At 41.8% G+C, this 23413-nt stretch overlaps 1 protein-coding gene across 3 annotated transcripts in view; it reads left to right on the top strand.

The window, feature by feature from the left end:
* shdb (Src homology 2 domain containing transforming protein D, b) overlaps window positions 1–23413 on the top strand; it is a 274286-nt gene that overhangs the window by 131051 nt on the left and 119822 nt on the right. For all 3 annotated transcript variants that reach the window (XM_048559431.1, XM_059638557.1, XM_059638558.1), the window contains exon 4: window positions 16264–16479. In XM_048559431.1, coding sequence (XP_048415388.1) covers window positions 16264–16479 — 216 coding nt within the window. The remainder of the gene's footprint in view (window positions 1–16263; window positions 16480–23413) is intronic.

Raw genomic sequence — 23413 nt, 5'->3', positions numbered from 1 at the left:
AGCTCTGCAGGGTGACCTGGCTTGCAGACTGTCTTGGGACTGGCTCTAGGTGACTTTACACAATAAGGTTGTGTACACACGCAGCTCAAGGCCACAAATAAATTATTTTTTTAAAACAAACAAATTTATTCCAGCCTTGGGTGATAGTGCGGAGTTTCCACATTCTCCCTGTGTCTGCGTGGGTTTCCTCCGGGTGCTCCAGTTTCCTCCACAGTCTAAAGATGGGCAGCTTAGGTAGACTGGCCATGCTAAATTGCCCATTGTGCCTAGAGATGTACAGGTTAGGTAGATTAGTCATGGGAAATGCAGGGTTACTGGGGTAAGGTCAGAGGTTGGATCTGGGCGAGATGCTCTTTGGAGGGTCAGCATAGACTTGAAGGGCTGAATGGCCTGCTCCGACACCATAGAGATTCTATGAACTGTCAGTGCATTAATGTTGTCCGCAATCAGTGGGCTGTGCTCCAAGGGATTGTGGGGTCAGAAAATTGGAGCCGAGGCTCCAATTAAAGCTCCACACTGTAAGCGTAGGGTCTGTTGATTTACTCTACATATATGAAAGTCTTGTTCTCAATTTGCACTTTCTGAAGCTATGCGCATGGAACGTTTCATATCTGGTTGTTGGAGCCTTTAACATATTCTTTCTTCCCTGCCAGTTTTCTCCCAAAGGAAGAGTTGGCCATTAATTGTATCCATTGAGGTTACGTACATTATAGATGAAGGGAACTAGTTGATGCTCACTTGTACAGATATAGAACACTTATTGACACTGAAAGTAGTGTGGAGTCAGGAGATCCATACCTCCAATGTTTTAACCTGCCCATAAATCTGCGAAATCGCTCTTCTTTTTCCTTTACCAACTCGCTTTTAGCAGTACAAAATAACTTAACAGGCGTTATTTAAAGGTTAACAGTGACGCCAATATTTTAATTTCTGTGCATTCATTAGAGTTGATGATGACAATGCTACCATTTTGTCAACAATTGAGTTTTCCCACAGGGCAAGTTGACTCAATAATGTTACAAAGGCAGGGTTCCCTGATGAAAATTGAAGCAAACCGGGACGTCCGATGCCATAGGATGCAGCAGTTCATTGTTCATTAAGCCCAGGTAGAAAGACTGGATTAATTCTTTGACTCGTTCTAACCCTTCACTGGTAACAACAGACTTTATATTTGAAAGTAAGGTGATATTGTCAATTTATAAATATTAGACTACAAATAGTTCAATATCAGGAAAAGAAATACCCAACGTTAATAAGCAAAATATTGGTTTAAATGCAAAAAAACGTACTCAAGCAAGGATGCCAAGATTATTAACAAAGACTCCAAATGTGCAAGCACGTTCCACAACCCTACACAGACACACACATATACACACTCACTCACTCACTCTCACACACACAGACACACACGCACACGTGCTCTCTCGTGCACACACACATATACACACCCTCTCACTTACTCTCTCTCTCTCTCACACACACACACACACACACACACACACACACACACACACACACGCACAGAGACAGACACACACCCCTACGCAAACTTACACACACACATGCTCTCTCGCACGCACATACACAGACACACAAATTCTCACACACGCAGACATACTTGCAAACTCACGCTCACATACTTTCTCACACTCAGACAGAGTCACACACGCACACAGAGTCTCTCACACAAAAGCAAATCTGAAAAAAGAACTCTGCAAAGTATTAATTTAAAAGAACGTTGGCTCATCTTCAGTTAACATTAGAAAATAATTATTCACAGATTGTCCAAATGTTGGTCTGTAACCAAAGTCTCTCAAACTATTGGTGCTAGGGTTTTTCATTGAATCAGTTATACAGACAGGGGTGTAGATTCTTCTTTAAAACAAATCCCTGCGCTTGTGGCAATGAGGTCTTCCAGTTGGTTTTGACTTGTCAAACATTAACGAGAGGGGATTGAGAGAAAGAGAGAATGGAAAGACATGTATCCCTGGGTGGTTTCTCTGTCAGAACCAAGCAATACATTTCATGGCTGCAAACTGGATCATGTGACTTCTCTGAAAACTTAGTGGACTTGGTAACTCCATTTAGGCAGCCTTTTTACTGCCATGGGCTTTGCTTTAAGAAGTGATCTTTACAAATCTGCAAGGCACACACACTTCCAGCCAATTATAAAATTAATACATCAATATATCTAGCCAATGACGTTACAATGGATCATTAAGATAACACCTCTTCAGAACAACTGGAAAAGCCACAAATGTATCGGGAGATTTCTCACTTAAGACTGTCACGCAGAGTGCGATCACAGAACTTTGATCATAAAAGGAAGAACAATATTTCCTCTCCACCATAACCTGCACTGAATCACTTCCATGGAGTTACACACAAAGTCTGCCATTGGCTTGGTTAAGTATGTAATTATGTCAAACGTGATAGATGCTCCAAGCCTGTTGCTGAGGTATCTCTACTGAAGTCACACAATGATGCAGCAATAGTCCATTCAGCCCGTTGAATCTGTACTTGATACTTCACTCCACATGCCCTCTGCTACTCTTTTCCGAGCAGCTCTTTAGTACCCCTTTGATGTAATTTATTCTGAGCTCTGGTTTTGGCAGAACATTTCACATTCCAAACCTTTCTAAACTCTCTGCTGCATTGCTCTGGCCCACTATCTTTTTGAAAAAGAACTCATAAAAGAGGTCTGCTTGGGTTTGAGAGGAGAGGAAGTTTTCACACAGATGCTGTAACAAAGTTTTTTGCATACGCTTTGATATCCCTTTGTTCTCTGACATAAATATGGTAATCAGAATAAGTTCAGCCAGGTGAATCTCATAGAATATGAATTCCTTGATTGGTGCTGTTAACCTGATCCAATTAAAGAACCCTGACTGACGCATATAAACAGGAGTGTCTGAGATTTTGCTCACTTTAGGAGCTGGCTCTGTGCTCAGTGAGTCAGCGTCAGGTACGGTGCACATATAAATGAAGGTTGACTCGGTGATCGGCTACCAGCCTTCGTGGAGTTATTTCAATAAACTCCCAATAGTCTTGGCAGAATGTTGAGCTCGTTATCTCATTGCAAGCATTTCATTTTTGGAAAAAGCCTCAGTTTTTCGTTCCCAGTTCTCAGTAGCTTACAGCTTACGGTCCCAGTGTAAATTGTAAGCCTTCACCCCAAACAAGTATTCATTACAATGAATCTACCCTCTTTCTATTACTTTCATACCTCAATTCATGCAATGGTCTTGACGTTCTTGAGTTAGGTAGAGAAAATCAAACCGGCGCATCTAGAAAATGCATGCATGTGGACAATATGTGAGGTTAGGAAGATGCCTGGCCCTGATACCTCATGGTGGGATAATCTGTTGATACTCTCATGAAGAAGATACTAATGCGGGGAGCTGATTATGCTGTTCAAATTTTACCAATACTCTGGAGATGGTTTAGGCTGTGAGTGGCTTGAGAAAACAGTGGCAGAAGATTTCAATCGTTACGACATATTCCCAGAGATAGGAGCTGCAGAGATACAGCCTCCTACCAATTGGCATCTGCTTGGTGTAAATGGCAGCACATAAGTTGAATTTTGAAACTTCAAAAAAATCTCACCAAAATTTAACATGCTGTGTAAGTTGGTCTGGGTGGTTGTCTGACCCAAAGAGCAGCAGGTCTTAAATTCCCATGAATCTTTGCACCATTGTACCCTCAGTAATAAGATATTGCTTAGTAAGACATGGGTTTGGGATGAAAATCTGAAGCTGGATACTAATATATGACATTGGTCAAAATTGGTGTTGAGTAAAATGTAAAGTGTAAACAAATCCATAATTTTTGAAGCTGGAAAAATGATGCTGTTTTATTTTCTGTGTTGATTTGGACACTATAATTTACATTACTTCAGTTAATTGTGAATTAGCAACCTTGCTGCCATAGGGCCATTGGAAATTGGAACTGGAGTAGGCCATTCAGCCCTTTGAGCCTGCTCTGTCTTTCAACAAGATCATGACTGTTCTGACATCCTACACATCTATTTTCCTGCCTTTTCTCCAATCCTTGATTCTCTATTAATATCAGCCTTAAATATATGCAAGAACTCTGAGCCCACATCACTCTCTCGCAAAGATTCCAAAGACACTGAACCCTCTGAAAGAAGAAATTTCTCCTAATCTCAGTTTTAAGTTGGTTTCCCTTTATTCTGACGCTGTGCTGTCTGGTCCCATACTCTCTGGACTGATGTTTTCAGTCACTTAGGCCTTGCCATCAGTTTGTAGCTGGTTGAGTGTGATCTTGCAGGGACCACTTGAGTTCTGATAGTTTCAGCAGTCCTTTTGACAAGGGAGCTCAAAAATCCCCACACGCTTGTTTGAAATCCTATTGTCCGTACGCACGTTATGACAGGAAATGAGCTAGAGAGCTGCCCAAATGTAGATCTCTACAATTTTACTGATTTCCCAACCATTGTGTAAGGGGTCAAAAACCGTGTGCTGATGCCTTAGAGCTGCTCTACACTGGTCATAAGTAGCAGAGTGTGGGCAGAGTAAGTTAGATGGAAGGTGGAAGATCACTAGAGTTCAGGGAATAGTTTCACAGAAACATAGAAGATAGGAACAGGAGTAGCCCGCTAAGCCTGTTCCATCATTCGTTATGATCATGGCTGATTATTGAACTCAATACGTTAGTCCCGCTCCCCCCGCCCCCATATTCTTTGGTCTGTCCAATAGCAAGAGCTATATCTATCTCCTCCTGAAAGCATGTTATGTTTTGGCCTCAGCTTTCTGGTGTGAATTCTGCAGGCTCACCACTCTCTGGGTGAAGAACTGTCTCATCATCTCAGTCCTAATAGGTTTACCCATTGTCCTTAATTGAAAACCCTTGGGTCTGCACTCCCCCACCATTGGGAACATCCTTCCGACATCTCACCTGGCTTTTCCTGTTAGAATTATATAGGTTTCTATGAGATCCCCACTCATTCTTCTAAACTCCTGTGATTACAACCCTAAACTCTCTTAGACTCCTAACAAATATAACAGTAAGCTTAGAACCTAGTATGTCTCAGGCTACCATGTGCATTTCTATACAGTATTAACTTTACAATAGTTCAAGTTAAGAAGTCTAAGCCTGAAGACAGTTCTTGATTTCAAGCTTTGCTTAACCAGTCTGACTTGGACCCGAACTCTTCAAAGTAGTTTCAGCTCAGATAGCTAACACTGCTCCAATGGTTTATAGAGCCAGCATTAAAAAAAAGACATTTTTGGAAAAAAAAATGAGTCTTGTGTTTCACCATTAATGGAAAAGAGTTGCACATGAATAATTCACCTAAGCTGCTTTAAACTAAGGAGAAAAGTCAAATAGGACAACAAGTTTTATACAGCTTGAAGCTAACAGGTGCTATTGGTTATGTTCAAGGGATACGTGGATGAAGAGTTTCAAGGTCCTGTGAAATAATATATTAGAACAGGGAACAATGTGATGAATTCTAAATTCAAACAAGCTTCGAAGAAGGGCCGTGAATCAAGGCATTGTATTTACAGAATTACAGGAACGTGGGAGGACATAATCTGTGATACCATTAGTAAGTCAGAGAGAAATGAGGCTGGAAGTGAGAAAGGGATTACTGATTGGAGAGTTCCCTGAATATTGGAGCATGGTTCAACCTTTCAGTCAGCTTGGGTTTTATATTGAGGTAAGAGATTCTGATGGAAAAAAGTAATAGATTTTTAACGTGTATAATTTCCAACTGATTTACATTTTGCTTCGCAATCCCTGAAGGCCCCAAACAATGATTAATAATGAGCCTTCAATTTGAACATAATTAAATCTTATAGTAAATGTTTTTTAAGAATCTCATTCATGTGCTTGTCCATTATCTGAAGTGATTTGGGCTTGCAGAATTCTTACAAAACATTGAGATCGATGATGGAGATCTGGCAGGACCATGGTTCCTAAAATATACATCAGCAACAGTTGACAACTCCTAAATCAAGTGAAGCATTTGGTTCATTCCAGGTCTAGTGGATGGGGAATAGAGAAAATCTATAGTGCTGTGGTAGGATTGGGTTCACTCATAAGCACCTTCTTCACTCCAATAATCAATTGCTGCTTGAGTTCATGTGGACGAATGGCCAGGTGAGTAAATTACTCTCAACCATGGGACCTGACACACCCAAAATTTAGAAGAAAAGAAGAAGAAAAATACAGAGCAGATGTAAACAGAAATCAGTGAAAAGATTTTGAGGCTTAAGGAAATAATAACAAGTTGGACTGGAGCAACCGCAGAAGTCAACTAAACCGGCCTGAATCTCATAGGAAGTATAAACCATTCAATTGGAAATTTTGATTTTGTGCCTCGACTCCTGAAGATTGAAGTTTGTACTGGGATCAGTCCCACATACACTGGAAATGCTCCATTACTTCGGCCAATTGGTCATCCTTCATATGAGGGCAGTCAGTCAACAATGATCAACAACTACATCATTGGCAGGATACCTGAGCCAGGTCCTTTTTAAAACAAACCCAAAGTTAAACAGCCCCAACACATGCTGTAACAAAAACATGAACAAATGGTTTCCAGAAATTTACAAAAGACGAACAGAAACTCACTAAATCAGAATTTTGTCGTTCAGTGATGAGGCACCCCAGACCCTGTGGTGCCCACTGGTCTCTAAAGACCTCTATCATGTTGGCAGATATCACACGCTCCCTCTTGATGGGCCCATAACCTTAAATGAGGTGCAGTCAGTTGGGTACAATGACCTCCTCCATGGCCTGCTGCCTGGACCTGTTAATTGGCCACTTTGGCCAAACTTAGGAGCAGGCCCATGAGGAGACCCTCCAACTTGTGGATGGATCTCCATGTAGCCACATTATTGCAGTAGAGCAATTCTGATGCCAGTTGGGAGTAGTATCGGGGCAAGTCATTTGTATCTCCTCCTTAGTTCAGATGATCAATCGTAGCACATCAGCCAGGATCATTTAGCTTTACCCAGGCCAGGGACTGAACTCTTTGAGGTTTCTGCTCTGAATAGCTTATGCCTGGATGTATGCCAGCAGAGGTTCAAAGTTAGATCTGAGAATAAATCTGAATGACAGTGAAGAGTACATTCTCCATCTGTGCAATTGAAAAATGAGTGATACTTACTGCTGTTACATATCAGTAAGCTGCATAATCAAGGCCCAATTATAATTATCTGACTATGCATGTTTCTGAGGGGTAAAACTCAATAATGGGAGCACTGGTCAAAATATTTATCCTCGAGTACAAGTTAAAATATTCAACATCAATGTTTCAAGTCCGCAGAGCGAGACCGTAACGCTGTGTTGTGAAACCACCTCAATTGAAGGCCAGTCAAAGCAGACTCAGTGGTTATTTTCAAAAAGGAAGTGGATGAATACCTGAAAAGAAAAGTTTTGCAGGGAATGGGAAATGTGGGACTAATTAAATCAGTCTTTTAAAGATCAAGCACAAACACCATGTGGGTCAAATGGCCTCCTTCAATCTTGTACAATTCTACAAAAAGCTATTGCACCATTTGGCAGCCCACTGTGATTCTCAATATTTTTGTTGTTGCAGTTATTCTGGCAATGAATGACCAGCTAACAGTGACAGGGAATTGTGAAGAGCAATAGTGAACCAGTTGAATTCTTATGACTACCTGACAGCTCTCACAATCCACTTTATCCTCCGGAAGAAGTCCTCAAGTAGCCAGATTACTGGATTCAGTTTTACAGTTTGCTCTGGTAGAATTTGAACTCAGAAGTTGCTAGTTCAAATACCCAAAACCTGGCTACACTGAGAGCCACCTGGAAAAGATTACAATTGCCTGCAGCTACAGCTATTGAGCAATGAATAACCTGCTTCAATTTTCCACTTTGTTGAAATTAGATACAAATTATTGGGCTACAACATGACTTCCTGCTTGTCAGAAAGACGTGCTCTTAAACTCATCCAGTTCTCTGGCCTTAGGACCTTTTAAGTGATGATGAGGAGCTAGGAAAAGGAGCAGAGAATATCCTGTTTTAAGGCAGAGTTGCCAACGGCCCCTGTGCTCACAGCCCAAGTTCACCTAAACAGAGTAATCAATGAGATAAAGTTTTAAAGTATTTACATAATTGGATAGTCAGAGACTTTTTCCCAGGGCAGAAATGACTATTGGCATAATTTTAAGGTGATTGGAGGAAGCTATAGGGGAGATGTCAGAGGTAGAGTTCTTTGCACTGAGAGTGGTAGCTGTATGGAATGCCGGAAAAAATCACAGATGCTGTAAATCAGAAAGAGCTCTGAGGAATGATGCGGAGGTGCTGGCGTTGGACTGGTGTGCGCGAAGTTAGAAGTCACATGGAGTCCAACAGGTTTATTTGAAATCACAAGCTTTTGGAGCACTGTTCCTTTGTCAGGTGAAGTCGCCTGATGCAGGAACAGTACTTTGAAAGCTTGTGGTTTCAGATAAATCTGGACTACAACCCGGCATTGTGTGATTTCAATTGAGGAAGGGTCACCCGACCTGAAATTACACGGAGAGCGGTGGGCGTATGGAATGCGCTGATGGCAGTGGTAGTGGAATCAGGTACCATGAAGACTTTTAGGTGACTCTTGGATAGGCACATGGAGGATAGTAAAATGTAAGGTATGCAGGGTAGGTTGATCTTAGCAGGATAATAGGTCGACACAACGTCATGGACCGATGGGCGTGTACTGTGCTGCACTGTTCTGTGCTCTTTCAGGGCATTCCTTGTATCCTGAATTGCTTTGGTTATTGTAGTGCAAAGCTCCCATTGGACAGAGGGAATATCCATTGTACATAATTCCTGACAAGAAAGGAGAGAAATTGTAGATCAATTTGCAGATTTGAAATCCCCAGGTTATCCCAGGAGCTGACGTTGTGCGAATAGAAAATCTAAGCTACTTTGTCAAATTGACTCAATTAATGACATCTGCATTTCTGTGGCAAAAGAAAGTGGTTTCAAGACATTTTATTGCATATTGTGAACTGACCTTTAATGAAGAAAGAGAGGCTTTCAATTACATCTATTGTAACAAAGGCAGTCAGTTAAATACCTTTGAAGTAGACTCACTGTTGCATTATGGGAAGCATGGCAACCAGTTTACACACAGGAAGCTCCCTCAAACAAATAAAAATGTGCTATGACCAGACAATCTGATTTTTGAGACTGATTAAGGCAAAAAAAAAGCCAGAAGATCCACCTTCTCAACCTTACCCCTCGCCTCACAGGCTTGGTGACCACTCGACTTTCTCTAATCACTTTACCTTAATTTTATTAGCCGGAATATTGGGGTTAACTGCTGTGGTCCTTGAAATCATGTCATGAGATATTTTACACCTACCTGAGAAGAAAGGGATGGCCTCCATTTACTGCCTCACCCAGAAGATAGTACCTCTGACAGTGTAGCATTTTCAACATTGTTGGAGTACCAGGCGAGATTCTCATGCATCAGTGCCTGGAGTGAGACTTAAACCTACAACATTTTACAGATGCAGGCATTTGTTTAGTCCTGTGATTTATTGCCCACCCCTGGTTGCCAATCCCTAGAGGACAGTTAAGAATCAACCACATTGCTGTGGGTCTGGAGTGACACATAGGCCAGACCAGGTAAAGGTGACCATTTTCTTCACTAAAGGACAATAGTGAACCAGATGGTTTTTCCAACAATCGACAATGGTATCACGGTCATTAGTAATGGACTGTAGACTCTTCCACATCTTTATTGAACTTAAATTTTGTCATCTGCTATGGTGGATTTTGATTCCTGATTCCCAGACCATTACCTGGGTCTCTGATTTAATTTTCTCGTGATAATACCACTAGGCCATTGCCTCTACCAAATGAGCTCCACGTGATAATGTTATCATTTAACTTGAAAAGACCTTCATTTCTCACTGTTCCACCAACCATTCCAAAGTGTATAAAATCCCAATCAGACCATCAAGATGACTAATTTCTCTGACTGCTATGCAATTCACATCAGATTTAATCAGCCACAAAAAAAATCTACCTAGCATAAGATACAATTTTAACAAAGCACAGAGAGATGAAATGATTTCAACTACTATGTGTCTTAAGCTTTAAAAATCTCAACAAACCTAAACAAGCACACTTGTGATTAAGATAAGACAACAGACAGATGGTTGACATATGTTAGGGGTAGAAATTGCATACCAAAAGTGTAGCAAAATTCTTAAGGTCAAATATCCATTTCAGAAGTTGGAAAGCTGTTTTCCACATGCCTTTGAATTTAGCAATAATGATGTGCTTGTTGTCAACACAGTGAAGCTCTTATTTTAATTCCATGTTTGATCAGTTGGACCTATGTCTTTTGTAATGAAACTCTGTCTTTTCATCTTTCTTGGTTTTTCTGGCTTTTTACCACATTGAGAGATCGAGAGAGAAGGGGCACTCTCAATTTGCAGACTTGTTTTTCTGTTGCCTTTGCATTTGTAGCATCCATTAGAGGGCTTTTATCAGGCAGATTTCCTTATTTTAAGGGACTCTCAATATTCCTCAATCTTGGAATCTCCCCCTCACTGTTCAAACAGTAACATTTGATTGCACAACTCAAAAATATTCAGCACTTGGTTTCAAATTGAGTTGAAATATAATTTTAGTCACATTGCAATGCAACTTCCGATTCAGTTGCAAGCCCAAAAGAAGTAAAATATGTAGTCTCCTGAAATAGTAAGACTGCATGCAGTACTTGGTTGAGATGCTGCCCTCAAAATGAGATATTAAACTGGCCCCTGTAAAGAAAAAAGCAAGACTTGAATTGGTGTGGCACCTTTAATAAACTCGGGACCTCAAGTACTTGACTTTCCTGCAATACAGGAAATGTGATCCAAGTTGAGACTTGACAACCACGGATGCTATTCATTTTCCTGACGATCAATCTTCCGTCAATTAGATGCAGACAAAATGGTCAATTGTCTTGCTGCTGTTTGTGGGCTGCTGCATTTCCCTGAAAGCACAAGTAAAATAATCTATTTTGAGAAATGCTGAGAGATTTTTTGATAATGTAGAAGGCATTATAAATGGATCTACGTTTTCCTTGTGAGTGTTATGGTGCAGGTGCTGGTTAATTAAATGACGGAATACCCATTGTCTGGCATGTTCTGCAAACTCATTTGGTGCTGTGTATTTGTTAGGATGCTGCCTCTAATGAGGGAGCTGCAGTATAAATGAGGGTCTCTGCTGAACCTAGAGAAATTCAAATTCAGTATAAATAAAACCGTAAAAATAACGTGTTCTTTCCTCTAATTTTCAACCGTGTACCCTTTATCATATCCTTCGACCCTCAGTGTTGAGCACACTCTCACTAAGGCAAAGGTAAAAAAATGAATAAAGCTGTACTCCGCTATTGTCCACAATGGCTGCCCTTCACCTTGAGGTGGCAAAGAGGCTGATTGGTATACTTCTTATCACCATGGCGACCACAAACCTTGGGGAATATTGGCAACAGGCCTGCAGCATGGAAATAATATGACAATGATGAAAATCGGGAATGATGTGGGTAGACTGATAGAGAACAATGGCAGTACTGGCAGGGCATCATTAGCTGAACTTGGATTTAACCCCTTTGCGACTTGAAGTGTTTAACTATTAAACCACTTATTTTGTTCAGTGTTTCCCTCTTCTCTCTTTATGGTGTGCATGGCGTTCTAGAAATATCACCAGAATCCTCTTCTCACCAAACTGGCCAATCTTTCTGTGCATTGTGATGAGAAGTGTGTGATTTTGTTTTGGTATATACCTTTTTTTAAAAGAGTTTGCAGTTTAAAATAGAAGCAGGTTGATTGGTTATTTTTGTTAACAGTTTTAAAACAAAATAACTGAGACAGACAGTCCCCCCAGAATACATCCAGTATGAGAAGTAGAGAGAAGGGACCTCCTGAGTGTGAATGGAAGATTGTTTTGACTGTGGTGGTTTATTGTAGGGGGGGTAAACACTAAAGCCTTGTTTTTGACTCAGGATAATCAGAGATTGATTTCATCTTAGCAAACTCAGAGATCAAGAAGAGACCTGATTGAGGTCAGAGGCAAATATCATTTCTCTTTATATTGCAAGCACAGGACAGTTCAGGGAAAGCACAGTCATCCCATTGTAAAGATTTAATTGATGAAATTTCTGAACCAGGAATGTTTGGTTAAAAATCAGCAGGCTATTAGAAGATGAGAAAGCCTAAATCCTAGGTTTTATGAGTACTCATCTAAGAAAACTTAATAGTCCACATGAAAGAACTCAGAAGACCACATTTTAAATTGGACGTAGATTTAATGTAGAAGGGTAATTTATTTGGATTAAAGTTGTTGTAATGGATCCTGTTGAGAATTGACATGAGACTTGTTTTACTTTATTTTAAGAGATAATGGGAACTGCAGATGCTGGAGAATCCAAGATAACAAAGTGTGGAGCTGGATGAACACAGCAGGCCAAAGCTGCTTGGCCTGCTGTGTTCATCCAGCTCCACACTTTGTTACTTTGTTTTAAGATCTTTCAAACTAGGTAACTCAATTTGGTTTTTAATTGTTTTATTCATTTGTGTACTAAACTTCTGTTCCATTGTTAAAGAAACTCTGTAGCTTTGTGAGACTTATGTTCCACCACATTAACTAAAATTTTTAAAACATGGTTAGTCAAGCTAGGTTACATTATGGAATCTGATTTGTCTAGAATTAAAACTGAGTTAACGTTTCGGGTCTGGTGACCCTTCCCCAGTTCTGAGGAAGGGTCACCAGACCCAAAACGTTAACTCTGTTTTTGCCTCCACAGATGCTGCCAGACCTGCTGAGCTTTTCCAGCAGCTTTGTTTTTGTTCCTGATTTACAGCATCAGCGGTTCTTTTGGTTTTTGTTGAGAATTAAGATCAACTGAGATGATAACGACATGTCTGTAGAAATTATAGGAATCCTGATCGTGGTTTATCTCTCACAAGTCCATTTGAGCATATCATTCTCTCAGAATCTATAACATGACCACAGTCATAACACCCTTGATGCAAGAAATCAAACGTAATGCCCTCCTGACTTTCATGGCTTGGTACCAGACCATGTATCACATTTACCAAATTTGCCACTAGATCCTTTAATAGGTTTTATTCTCTGTCTGATAGAACACCAGAACCAAATCCTATTTGTTGCATTGTCAAGGGAATCGTGTCATGTTCCAGAAAGCTGTTTGGTGAATATTAAAATTGGAGTCAGTTATTGATCACCTCGACACTGTGAGGGAATTCTCTCCCTAATGGCTTTGTGGGCCAACCCACAGCAGGTTGGACTGCAGTGGTTCAAGAAGGCAGTTCACCACCTTCTCAAGGGCAGCCAGGGACTGGCAATAAATGCTGACCAGCCAGGGATGTCCACTTTCCACAAAATGAATAAATAAAAAAATTTCCAGAGAAGAACACAACAAGCACGCATCTCCAAACTCCACTACTCCTGTTTCTATGAGTGTCTCTTTTTATATCTGCTCATTAAGCGTATGTATATTGTTTATTCATGGGATGTGGGTTTCACTGCCTGGGCCTATTATTTTTATTGCCCATCTCATGTTGCCCCTGAGAAGGTACTGATGAGCTGCCTTCTTAAAGTGCGGCACTCCTTCGAGTGTGTTGGATGCACAATGCTGTTAGGGAATGAGTTCCAGGATTTTGACCCAGCAACTGTGAAGGAACAGTGATGTAATTACTAAGGGTGATGAGTAGTTTGGCAAGGAACTTTAAAGCGGTAGTGTTTCATGCATCTACAGCGTTTGCCTTCCAGATGCTCATGATTATGGGTTTGTAAGGTGCTGTCTAAGGAGCCCTGGTGAATTTGCAACACATCTTGTGGTTGTACAGCTCTGCTACTATCAGTGCTAGAAGCAGTGGATCTTTGTGGGTGTTGACAATCAAGTGGGCTACTTTTTCCTGAATGGTGTCAAACTTCTTGAGCATTGATGGAGCTGCTCTATGGGGAGTATTCCATCATACTCCTGCCTCAGGGAGTCAGGAGGTGAGTTATTCACAGCTGGGCTTTTAGCCTGATCTTGTAGCCATAATACTTAGATGGCTAGCCTGGTTCAATTTTTGCTCAATGGTAATCTCAAGGATGTTTATGGTAATCATTCAGTGATGGTAATGCTATTGAATGTCAAGAGGTAATGGCTTTTCTGTTGTTTGAGATGGGCATCACCTGAGATTACTTGTCAATTTTCAGCCCAAGCCTGGAGATTGTCCAGGTCTTGCTTCATTTAGAAATGGAGTGCGTCCAAATCTAAGGAGTTGGGAACAGCACTGAACGTTGTGCAATTGACAGTAAACTTCCCCATTTCTGATGTTATGGCAAAGGGAAAGACATTGATGAAACAGTTGAAGATGGTTGGGCCCAGGACACTAGCCTGAGGAACATACGCAGAGATGACTCCTAACCATAACAATTCTTCCCAACCGCCAGGTATGACTCCAACCAGTGGCGAGTTTTTCTCCCGATTCATGTTGACTTGCTTTGTTAACGCTCCTTGATGCCAAATGAAGCATTGATGTCGAGAGTAATCCCTCTCACCTCACTCCAGGAGTTCAGCTCTTTCGCCCAATATTGAACAAAGGTTGTAATGTGATCAGGAGCTGAGTGGTGGAACCCAAACTGCATTAGTGAGCAGATTACTGCCAAGCAGATGCCAGTGTTGTGGATTACCTGTAGCAACTTGGCTAAGGGAACAGCAAGTTCTGGACTTCAGTACTATTGTAGATATATTGTGCAGGCCCATTGTCTTTGCAGTATCCAGTGGCTTCGGCCATATCTTGATACCATAGTGATTGAATAGAATTGGCTTAAACTGGCAACTATCAGATCAAGGATAATGGAAGAAAAGTCACTTTCACATGATGAATACACTGCCTGGAACTCTGGTGAAGGCCTCTTCAATTGAGGCATTCCAGAGAGCAATGGATAGGTTTTTGGATAGTAGTTTAAGTCTCACATTTCCCAAATCCTTCATGTGGTAAGAAATGGTCAGGAAATCCCATAACCAAGGCATAGATCCTCAAGGAGAGGTGCAAAGTTTGAAGTTTTTTTTATTATTTAACCTATTTTACTAATCAACTTGTTCAGTAATGTTATTACACACCTCTGGAGCAGGCGGGACTTGAGCACAGGCCTCCTAGTCCAGGCGTAGGGACACTACCTCTGCATCAACAAAGGGCCCTTTAAGATTTGAAATTTAATCCTGGCAACTTAATCAAACTCAACTGAGGTAAGTGTTCTAATATAATTTTATTTCCCCCGCTGAGCTAGAAAAAGAAGTATCTATCTGCCTAGTGATAATGGGAAGTGCAGATGCTGGAGAATCCAAGATAACAAAGTGTGAAGCTGGATGAACAGAGCAGGCCAAGCAACATCTCAGGAGCACAAAAGCTGACATTTCGGGCCTAGACTACGTCAGCTTTTGTGCTCCTAAAATGCTGCTTGGCCTGCTTTGTTCATCCAGCTTCATACTTTGTTATCTATCTGCCTATTCCACTCCCCAGTCCCACTCCATGCTCTCATTGTTGTAATGTGGCTGAGAATGAGCATGTGTTCATGTATTGCCCAAGGCCAAGATCGTACAGTGCTTATTTAAACTCTGGAAATCACCCAGCTCCATAATTATTGAGCCTGTACTTCTAAAATTGGGTTCTGTCTTTGTGCAATAGTTTGGACATCGATCTGGAACTGGTGGTTGCACTGATTTTATTTGAGATGATGCATTGACGTCTTCATTTCACTGCTGGGATGTGGGTGTCACTGGCTGGGTCAGCATTTATTGCCCATTCCTAGTTGACCCTTGAGAAGATGGTGGTGAGCTGCCTTATTGAACTGCGACAGTGCATGTGCTGCAGGTTGACCCACAATGCTGCTTGGGAGGGAGTTCCAGGTTTTTGACCCACTGAAGGAGTGAAGATATATTTCCAAATCAGGATGGTAAAATTTGGGTAACTTGCATGTGCTGGTGTCCTGATGTAGCTACTGCCGTTGTCAATCTAGATGGTAGTGTCACAGTTCAGATTATTAAAGAGAATTGGCCCAAAAGTATATGAAGCTGATGGATAATGAAACCCATGAAAGCAATGATTTACATTTCAATAGCACTGGTAAGTTAGCAAAATGTCTCCAGGCATTTCACAATAGCGTTGCCAAGCAAGACATTGCACACTGCCTTAAATTCTATCATAAGACCAGTGTGCATCTGACCCTCATAGCACCTACAGCTAACCAGGTTCTTCATTTTGAATCCCACAGAGTTCCAGAGAAAAGGAGACAAGAAACATGGAAAGGGTCTCCAGCTCTATGACACTCCCTACGAGCCTCAGGAAAATGATATCGAGTCAGACACAGAGAATGCAGCCAGTCAGAAGGTTCGGGAGAGCCGGCTTCCTCAAGATGACGAGCGACCTGCTGATGAATACGATCAGCCCTGGGAGTGGAAAAAGGACCACATCTCGAAAGCTTTCGCAGGTACAGTGTTACAGTCTCATTTGGCGCACACGTGCTCAACTCATACTCGGCAGCTCACAGCAATTGATTTGATTGCTCCTTAACCTTTTTTTTTGAGTTCCCCATGACCCGAGAGACTGCTCGTGCATTCTACAGCCTGATCCATTGGCTTCCCAAATTTAGCTTGCAAAATTAAGGTGAAATGAGATGCTCTTCATCTCTTTTCAAGAGGCGGGTGAGTGCTTGTCCCTGAGGAATCATGAGTCGTGATGAAGTGCTTGACCTGATTCAGTTTGATCACCTAAAGTCTGCATGCACTGTTCTAGTGCTCGATGATTGAGGCAATTTTATCTTCATGCCACAGGTTTGCATTCCTTTATGTCAATGATGAGACATTAGAAAACAAGGAGTAAAGAATGCACTGACACATTTAAAATATAAAACTCCAGCCTGCTCCTGTCCCAGTTCTCTCCTCGTCCTTTGTCGAGTAATGCTGGATTTGAATGCACAGGTGCCTACAGCCACTCAGTGTTTTGTGGCAGTGACCATTTTTCATTCAGAAACCTGGGTAGCAAGTGCCCACACAGTCTCAGCGCTGCCTGACTTCTGTGCATCTATCTTCCAACAGGGGTCACCGACAGTAATAGTGAGCCTTGGCTTTCATGTCTCTTTGTTTCCCTGAAGCTCTGATGCCCACCCACCTGTCCTTAAGTTACATCAGTATGTTATAGACTGAGACTTCCTGCTTCATAGACCCCAGTAACACAACATACCAAGGTCAGCTAGCAGGGAGTCTTTAACTTCTGTTGCTGTTAGTCATAAAATCACAGAATCCCTACAGTGTGGAAGCAGGCCAGTCAGCCCATTGAATTCGTGCTGACCCTCAGAAGATCAGCCCACTCACATCCCCCACCCGATATGCCTGATTTTCCCATGGCCAATCCTCCTAGCCCACACATCCCTGGACACTATGGGACAATTTAGCATGGCCAATCCACCCTAACCTGCACATCTTTGGACTGTGGGAAGCAACCGGAGGAAACCCAAAGAAAGTTTAACTGTTTGCTTTAGTCAAGCTCCGACTTGGCTCGATTGCAGTTTTTTCAGTCAAAGATTACACACTGGAGCTTTACTTCAGGAAATGAGAACAGGCCCTACAGTGCAGTGTGCTGCAATGCTGGAGGGTAGCTCTTATCAAATATTAAGACTGATGTCCCATCTCCACGTTCAGGTGCAAATTGAACAGTGTTGAGAGGGTTGGTACCTCAAAAGAATGAGACCTGAGGGGCTTCCTAAACAGAGTCTTCCAAAATGTAAGCAAAGCAGCCTACAAGTTAAATAGTTAACGCTAATGGAAAGATTCTGTGCTGAGCGCATACCTCAGGGACGTTTCTTGTTCAAAGAATTGGGATGGGGGAAGTGTTCTGTAATAACAAGTGGGGGAGAGTCGTGGAAAAACCAATGAGTGTTAACTGGCTTGAACTGGCATCTCAATCGAAGATATATTCTGGGTTGCTCTCCGCAGAGATAAATTGCTTCTTCCAGCAGCTGTGGCCTTTTTTCTCATCCTTAATGTATTAACCCCTCAGGCGTTCCAGGGCTTCAGACTTTCTTCATTGTCAGCCACAATTCAGACAACTGACAGGAGAATGCAGCCATTTGAATTTGCCATTCATTTGAAAGGGCTGATGTCTGTAACATAAACCCAACACATAGTCCCCAGCACATGTATTTAATTCTCCACATCATACAGAGATTAGCACCCATCTCCATTGTTATGAAAGGGAGTGGAACAAATTGAAAGGCAGCCAGAATCAGCATGTTGGACTGAATGACCTAATCCTTTGCTGTGTCATTCTGTGAGGAAGTAGAGCGCGTTAAAGTGACAGTCCGTACTGTACACTTGTAATATTTCTTTACTACTAATATTGCAGCAATCACTAATATTACTGTAATAAATCCATGGAAACAGTAGCAAAGAGCTTTTCATGGATTATTAACATTAAAGTGCGAAAATAGATAAGACTAATTTTATGTAAAATTAAACAATAGTTTACACAGTGTCATCCTTTCTCTGGTTCAGAGTTGTTTCCGACCATTTCCCTGTACTAATGTTTCCTTGTGTATTAACATGTTTTTTAGATATCTTTAAACAAATCTTTATTTTTCACTGTTTCTACGCCCAGTGATGAATTTCAGAGGCAGTTGCAGTTGTATTTTTTTTAAATGAGGAACTAATATTTTAGTTGGCTAGAACACTATTGCTTTTCAGATAACGGAGAGCTCAGATTCGGATGTGATTATACTGTTCCAGAGATAGTAGGGACTGCAGCTGCTGGAGAATCTGAGATAACAAGATGCAGAGCTGGATGAACACAGCAGGCCAAGCAGCATCAGAGGAGCAGGAAGGCTGACATTTCAGGCCTAAACCCTTCTTCAGAAATGCAGAAATTTTTGAAGAAGGGTCTAGGCCCGAAACATCAGCCTTCCTGCTCCTCTGATGCCGCTTGTCCTGCTGCGTTCATCCAGCTCAACACATCGTTACTTCTGATTACATTGCTCATTGGGACTGTCCTTCCAGACTGGCTCCTGTAGGCGACAACATTCCTCATTCAGCCTGACATAGCTGAATGAATAAACTCAATTATGGTATTTGTAGAGTTAACGAAGAAAGTGTTGGTTCAGTGTGTTGAAGTTCCCTCTAGTATCATTACCAAGCAACAGCTTCAATCTGTGCTTTGTGCTGCTTTAGCTCATCCCATTCTGGCATCTGCATCCCTGCACTGACAAGCGAGATACAGTGGGTCGCAATTCTCTGATCAGCCTCCAATCAGCTCCCTGCCAGGCAGAAGACTGAGTTTTAAACAAGCCACGGAAAATGTTGAGCTTTGTTGCGAGGACCCTTTTGGCCGAATAGCTGACTAACGGAGTGCATGTGTGAAGAATGGCTGCTTGGGTCCAGTATTGCAGAGCTGATATTACCCAAGAGACACCAGTCTTACAGTCAGGAGGCTTGCGTTACTGTTACTTTCCTAACACTTGACACTATAATGCATTAAAGCAAAACTTCTTTGAAGGAAAGAATAAGAGTTATCGCTCTGTATCAGTTCTCACAGGAATTATTAAATGAGCTCTTTCATCCACAGTAATGGAAATCGATGTCAGATTTAATTTATTTATGAATCTGACCCAGCTGTGACCTGGGGATTTTGGATAGAACCATCTTATTATTTTAATACTTCATGGAGATTAAAATAGCATTATTCTAAAAGCTTAAGGTTACACAGGACCTGAACATGCTCAGCATTGAACTCGCTTTCATGTTGGTCGCCACAGCTTGTTCCTTTCTCCCTCATCGTGCAGCTTGAGATGTTTTCTGTGAACTCCTTTTCACTCTGTGTCACTGTATCAAAGTGGTGATAGGGTTAATAATCTGTCACATTCCATCTCCCTCCTTCAGAATCAGTCACATTCCTGTGGGTCATACAAGGGCATGAGAACAATGGGGAGTGAGGTGAAGCCCATTTGGACAAGTGGAGCTCTTTTCAGTGTCTAATTTCTCCCTATATCACAGACCACTCGGAGATTGCCGGCTATCAATCCAGCACTCTCATCGTAGCTCATTGACTTAACCAATTCCCACTTTACAGCTTTCAGCTATGTTTTAGAGTCATAGAGATTTGCAGCATGGAAACAGACCCTTTGGCCCAACTCAGCCATGCCAGCCAGGTATCCTAAATCAATCAAGTCCCGTTTGCAACAAAAATAACATTGCTGGAAAAGCTCAGCAGGTCTGGCAGCATCTGTGAAGGAAAAAACAGAGTTAATATTTCGGGTCCTGTGACCCTTCCTCAGAACCAGCCCCATTTGCTATCATAGAGCCCATATCCCTCTAACCCCTTCTATTCATTTAACCATCCAGATGCCTTTTAAATGTAATTGTACCAGCCTCCACCAATTTCTTTGGTAGCTCATTCCATACACGCACTGCCCTCTGTCTGAAAAGGTTACCCTTTAATTCCTTTTAAATCTTTACCCTCTCCCCTTAAACCTAGCTTTGGACTCCCCTAACCTGTGAGGAATGAAAAAGACCTTGGCTATTCACCTTATCCATGTCCCACATGATTTTATAAACATCTATAAAGTCACCCATCGGCTTCCAACGCTCGGGAAAAGTAGCCCAAGCTTATTCAGCCTCTCCCTACAACTCAAACCCTTCAACCGAGACACAGACAAAATATCTGCAGGCCTAATCCTGCTCCCAAAGATCAGAACCTTCGCAGAAATGGTAGAAAAACAGCAGACAATATGTCAATTCTAATGGACAGCCATTGACGTTATGTCAGAAGAGATTACGAAAACCTGGTGGAAGTTCTACCACCCTTGCAGAGTTTACTAAGCATTACTTGCCCTTTAATTATGCAGTTCTCGCAGATCTAAACTTAGGTTTGACACAAATTTGCATTCCATGCATCCAGAGACATTCCATCATCTTATTGGTGCACAGCTCCTTTTGCTTCTTGTAAGTGAACGCAATTTACATTTTGTACGTGTGTTCAATTAAACCACATCTTTTGATAAGGGCTGAGGAAGAATTTTGGCCACAACACTGAGTGAGCTTCTTGCTCATCTTTACATGGTACACAGTTCCCTTTATGTCCACTTGAAGAGACAGTCAGAATTTTAGTTTGATATGTCATCTGGAGAGCAGTAACCCCCAGAAGAATGCAGTTATCTCTTCAACCATAAACTGCAGTGTTGGCCTGGAATATGTGCTGAGATGTTGGGAGTGGCGCTCGCTCAAATCCCCAGTTTCAGACTGGAAGCCAGGAAAGCTGCCAATTCCATCGAATGCAATGAAGCTTCTAATTTTACAGCACTCTTACTGCAGAAAACCATCTCAACAACGTATCTAAAATCACAGAATGTTTACAGCACAGAAGGTGACCATTCAGTCTGTCAAACCCATGCCATCTCACTGCAAGAGTAATTTTGCTAGACCAAGTTCCCTGTCTTTCACCTAATGCTGCATTTGCTTTTTACCTCCTTACTGAGGCTCATTTTTAAATTCCTTTTGAAAGCCACAATTGAATCAGCTTCGAGCACACACTTGGGCCATGCATTCAGATCCTGACCACTTGCTTCATTTAAAAAGAACCTTTTCTCATACCGCCATGGATCCTTTTCCAGTCATGTTTAATTAGTGTCCTGTGGTTCTCAAGCCTTCCACCAATGCAAACAGTTTCTTACTGTCAGTGCCAATCATGATTTTGAACAGTTCAATCATATCTCCTCTCGATCATCTTTGGTCTAAGGGGAGCAATCCCACATTTTCCAAGCTATTGCTGTAGCTGAGTACTTCACTCCTGGAATCATTTTTATAGATCTGTTCTACACCCACTCAAAATCCTCCATATCCTTCCTTTGATTTGATTCAAACTTAACATTTGAGAGGTCCATTCAGAAGTAACAGCAGGGAAGAAGCTTTTCTTGAATCGATTCGTACATGTATACAAACTTTTATATCTGCTGAGTGGAAGAGAATATAGCCAGGGTAGGAGGGATCTTTGATTGTGTTGCTTGTCCAGAGGCAGCAGGAAGTATGTTTGGAGTGGATTGATGGAAGGCTAGTTTGTGAGACCGACTGGGCTGTGTTCACAACTTGCTGTAGCGTCTTGCGGTCCTAAAGTGTGGTACCAAGAATTGAACACCATGCTCCAGTTAAGACTGAACCAGTTCTTTATAAAGGCTCACCTTAACTCTGGTTTTGTACTCCATGTCTGAACATCTTATTCACCGCTTTTTCAATTTGCCCCGCTAGTTGCAAGGATTTTCTGCTATGTACATTTAAGCGGCAGCTTTACTGCGCATAAACATCCAAAGGTGCTTCACACAGTCATAGTTAAATATTTTAAAATAGATTTCAGAGTGAAGTGAGAAAAATAAGGAAGGGGTAAAACAAGTAACATTGGAGTGAAGCCAAAACATATTATCAACAAAGGGATTTTTGCATCCTTTTTTAAATAGGGGTGAATAGATGAGTGACTTAGAGGGAACTTGCAGAGCGAGGAGGTGTGAGACTTAAGAGGATCTCCCCGACTCTCCGTGCTTTATTTCCAGAGTGGAACTAACACAAATATTTCAACAGTGTTAAGAAACAGATGATAAAAACAGAAATTGCTGGCTAAGCTCAACAGGTCTGGCAGCATCTGTGGAGAGAAACATAAAAAATAGAACATAAGTGCACGGTGGCTCAGTGGTTAGCGCTGCAGCCTCACTGCGCTGGGGACCCGGGTTCGATTCCACCCTCGGGCGACTATCTGTGTGGAGTTTGCGCGTTCTCCCCATGTCTGCGTGGGTTTCCTCCAGGTGCTCTAGTTTCTTCCCACAGGCCAAAGATGTGCAGGGTAGGTGGATTGGCCATGCTAAATTGCCCATAGTGTTCAGGGATTTGTAGCTGAGGTGGGTTATAGGGGGATGGGTCTGGGTGGGATGCTCCAAGCGTCAGTGTGGACTTATTGGGCCGAAGTGCCTATTTCCACACTGCATGAATTCTATGATCTATGAGTACAGCACAGTATAGGCCCTTCGGCCCACTATGTTGTGCCAACGTATTATCCTGCTAAGATCAAACTATCCTGCATACCCTACATTTTACTATCCTCCATGTGCCTATGCAAAAGCCGCTTAAAAGTCTCTAAAGTACCTGATTCCACTACCACTGCTGGCAGCGCATTCCATACGCCCACCACTCTCCATGTAATTTCAGGTCAAGTGAACCTTCCTCAACTGAAATCACACAATGCCAGGTTGTAGTCCAACAGATTTAATTGAAACCACAACCTTTCAAAGTACTGCTCCTGCATCAGGCGACTTCACCTGACAAAGGAACAGCGCTTCGAAAGCTTGTGATTTCAAATAAACCTGTTGGACTACAATCTGCTGTCGTGTGACT

The sequence above is a fragment of the Stegostoma tigrinum genome, chromosome 30, assembly GCF_030684315.1.
Source record: "Stegostoma tigrinum isolate sSteTig4 chromosome 30, sSteTig4.hap1, whole genome shotgun sequence".
NCBI classification, from domain to species: Eukaryota; Metazoa; Chordata; class Chondrichthyes; order Orectolobiformes; family Stegostomatidae; genus Stegostoma; species Stegostoma tigrinum.
Note: the sequence above shows the minus strand (reverse complement) of the source record. Positions and strands in the feature narration are given on the sequence as shown.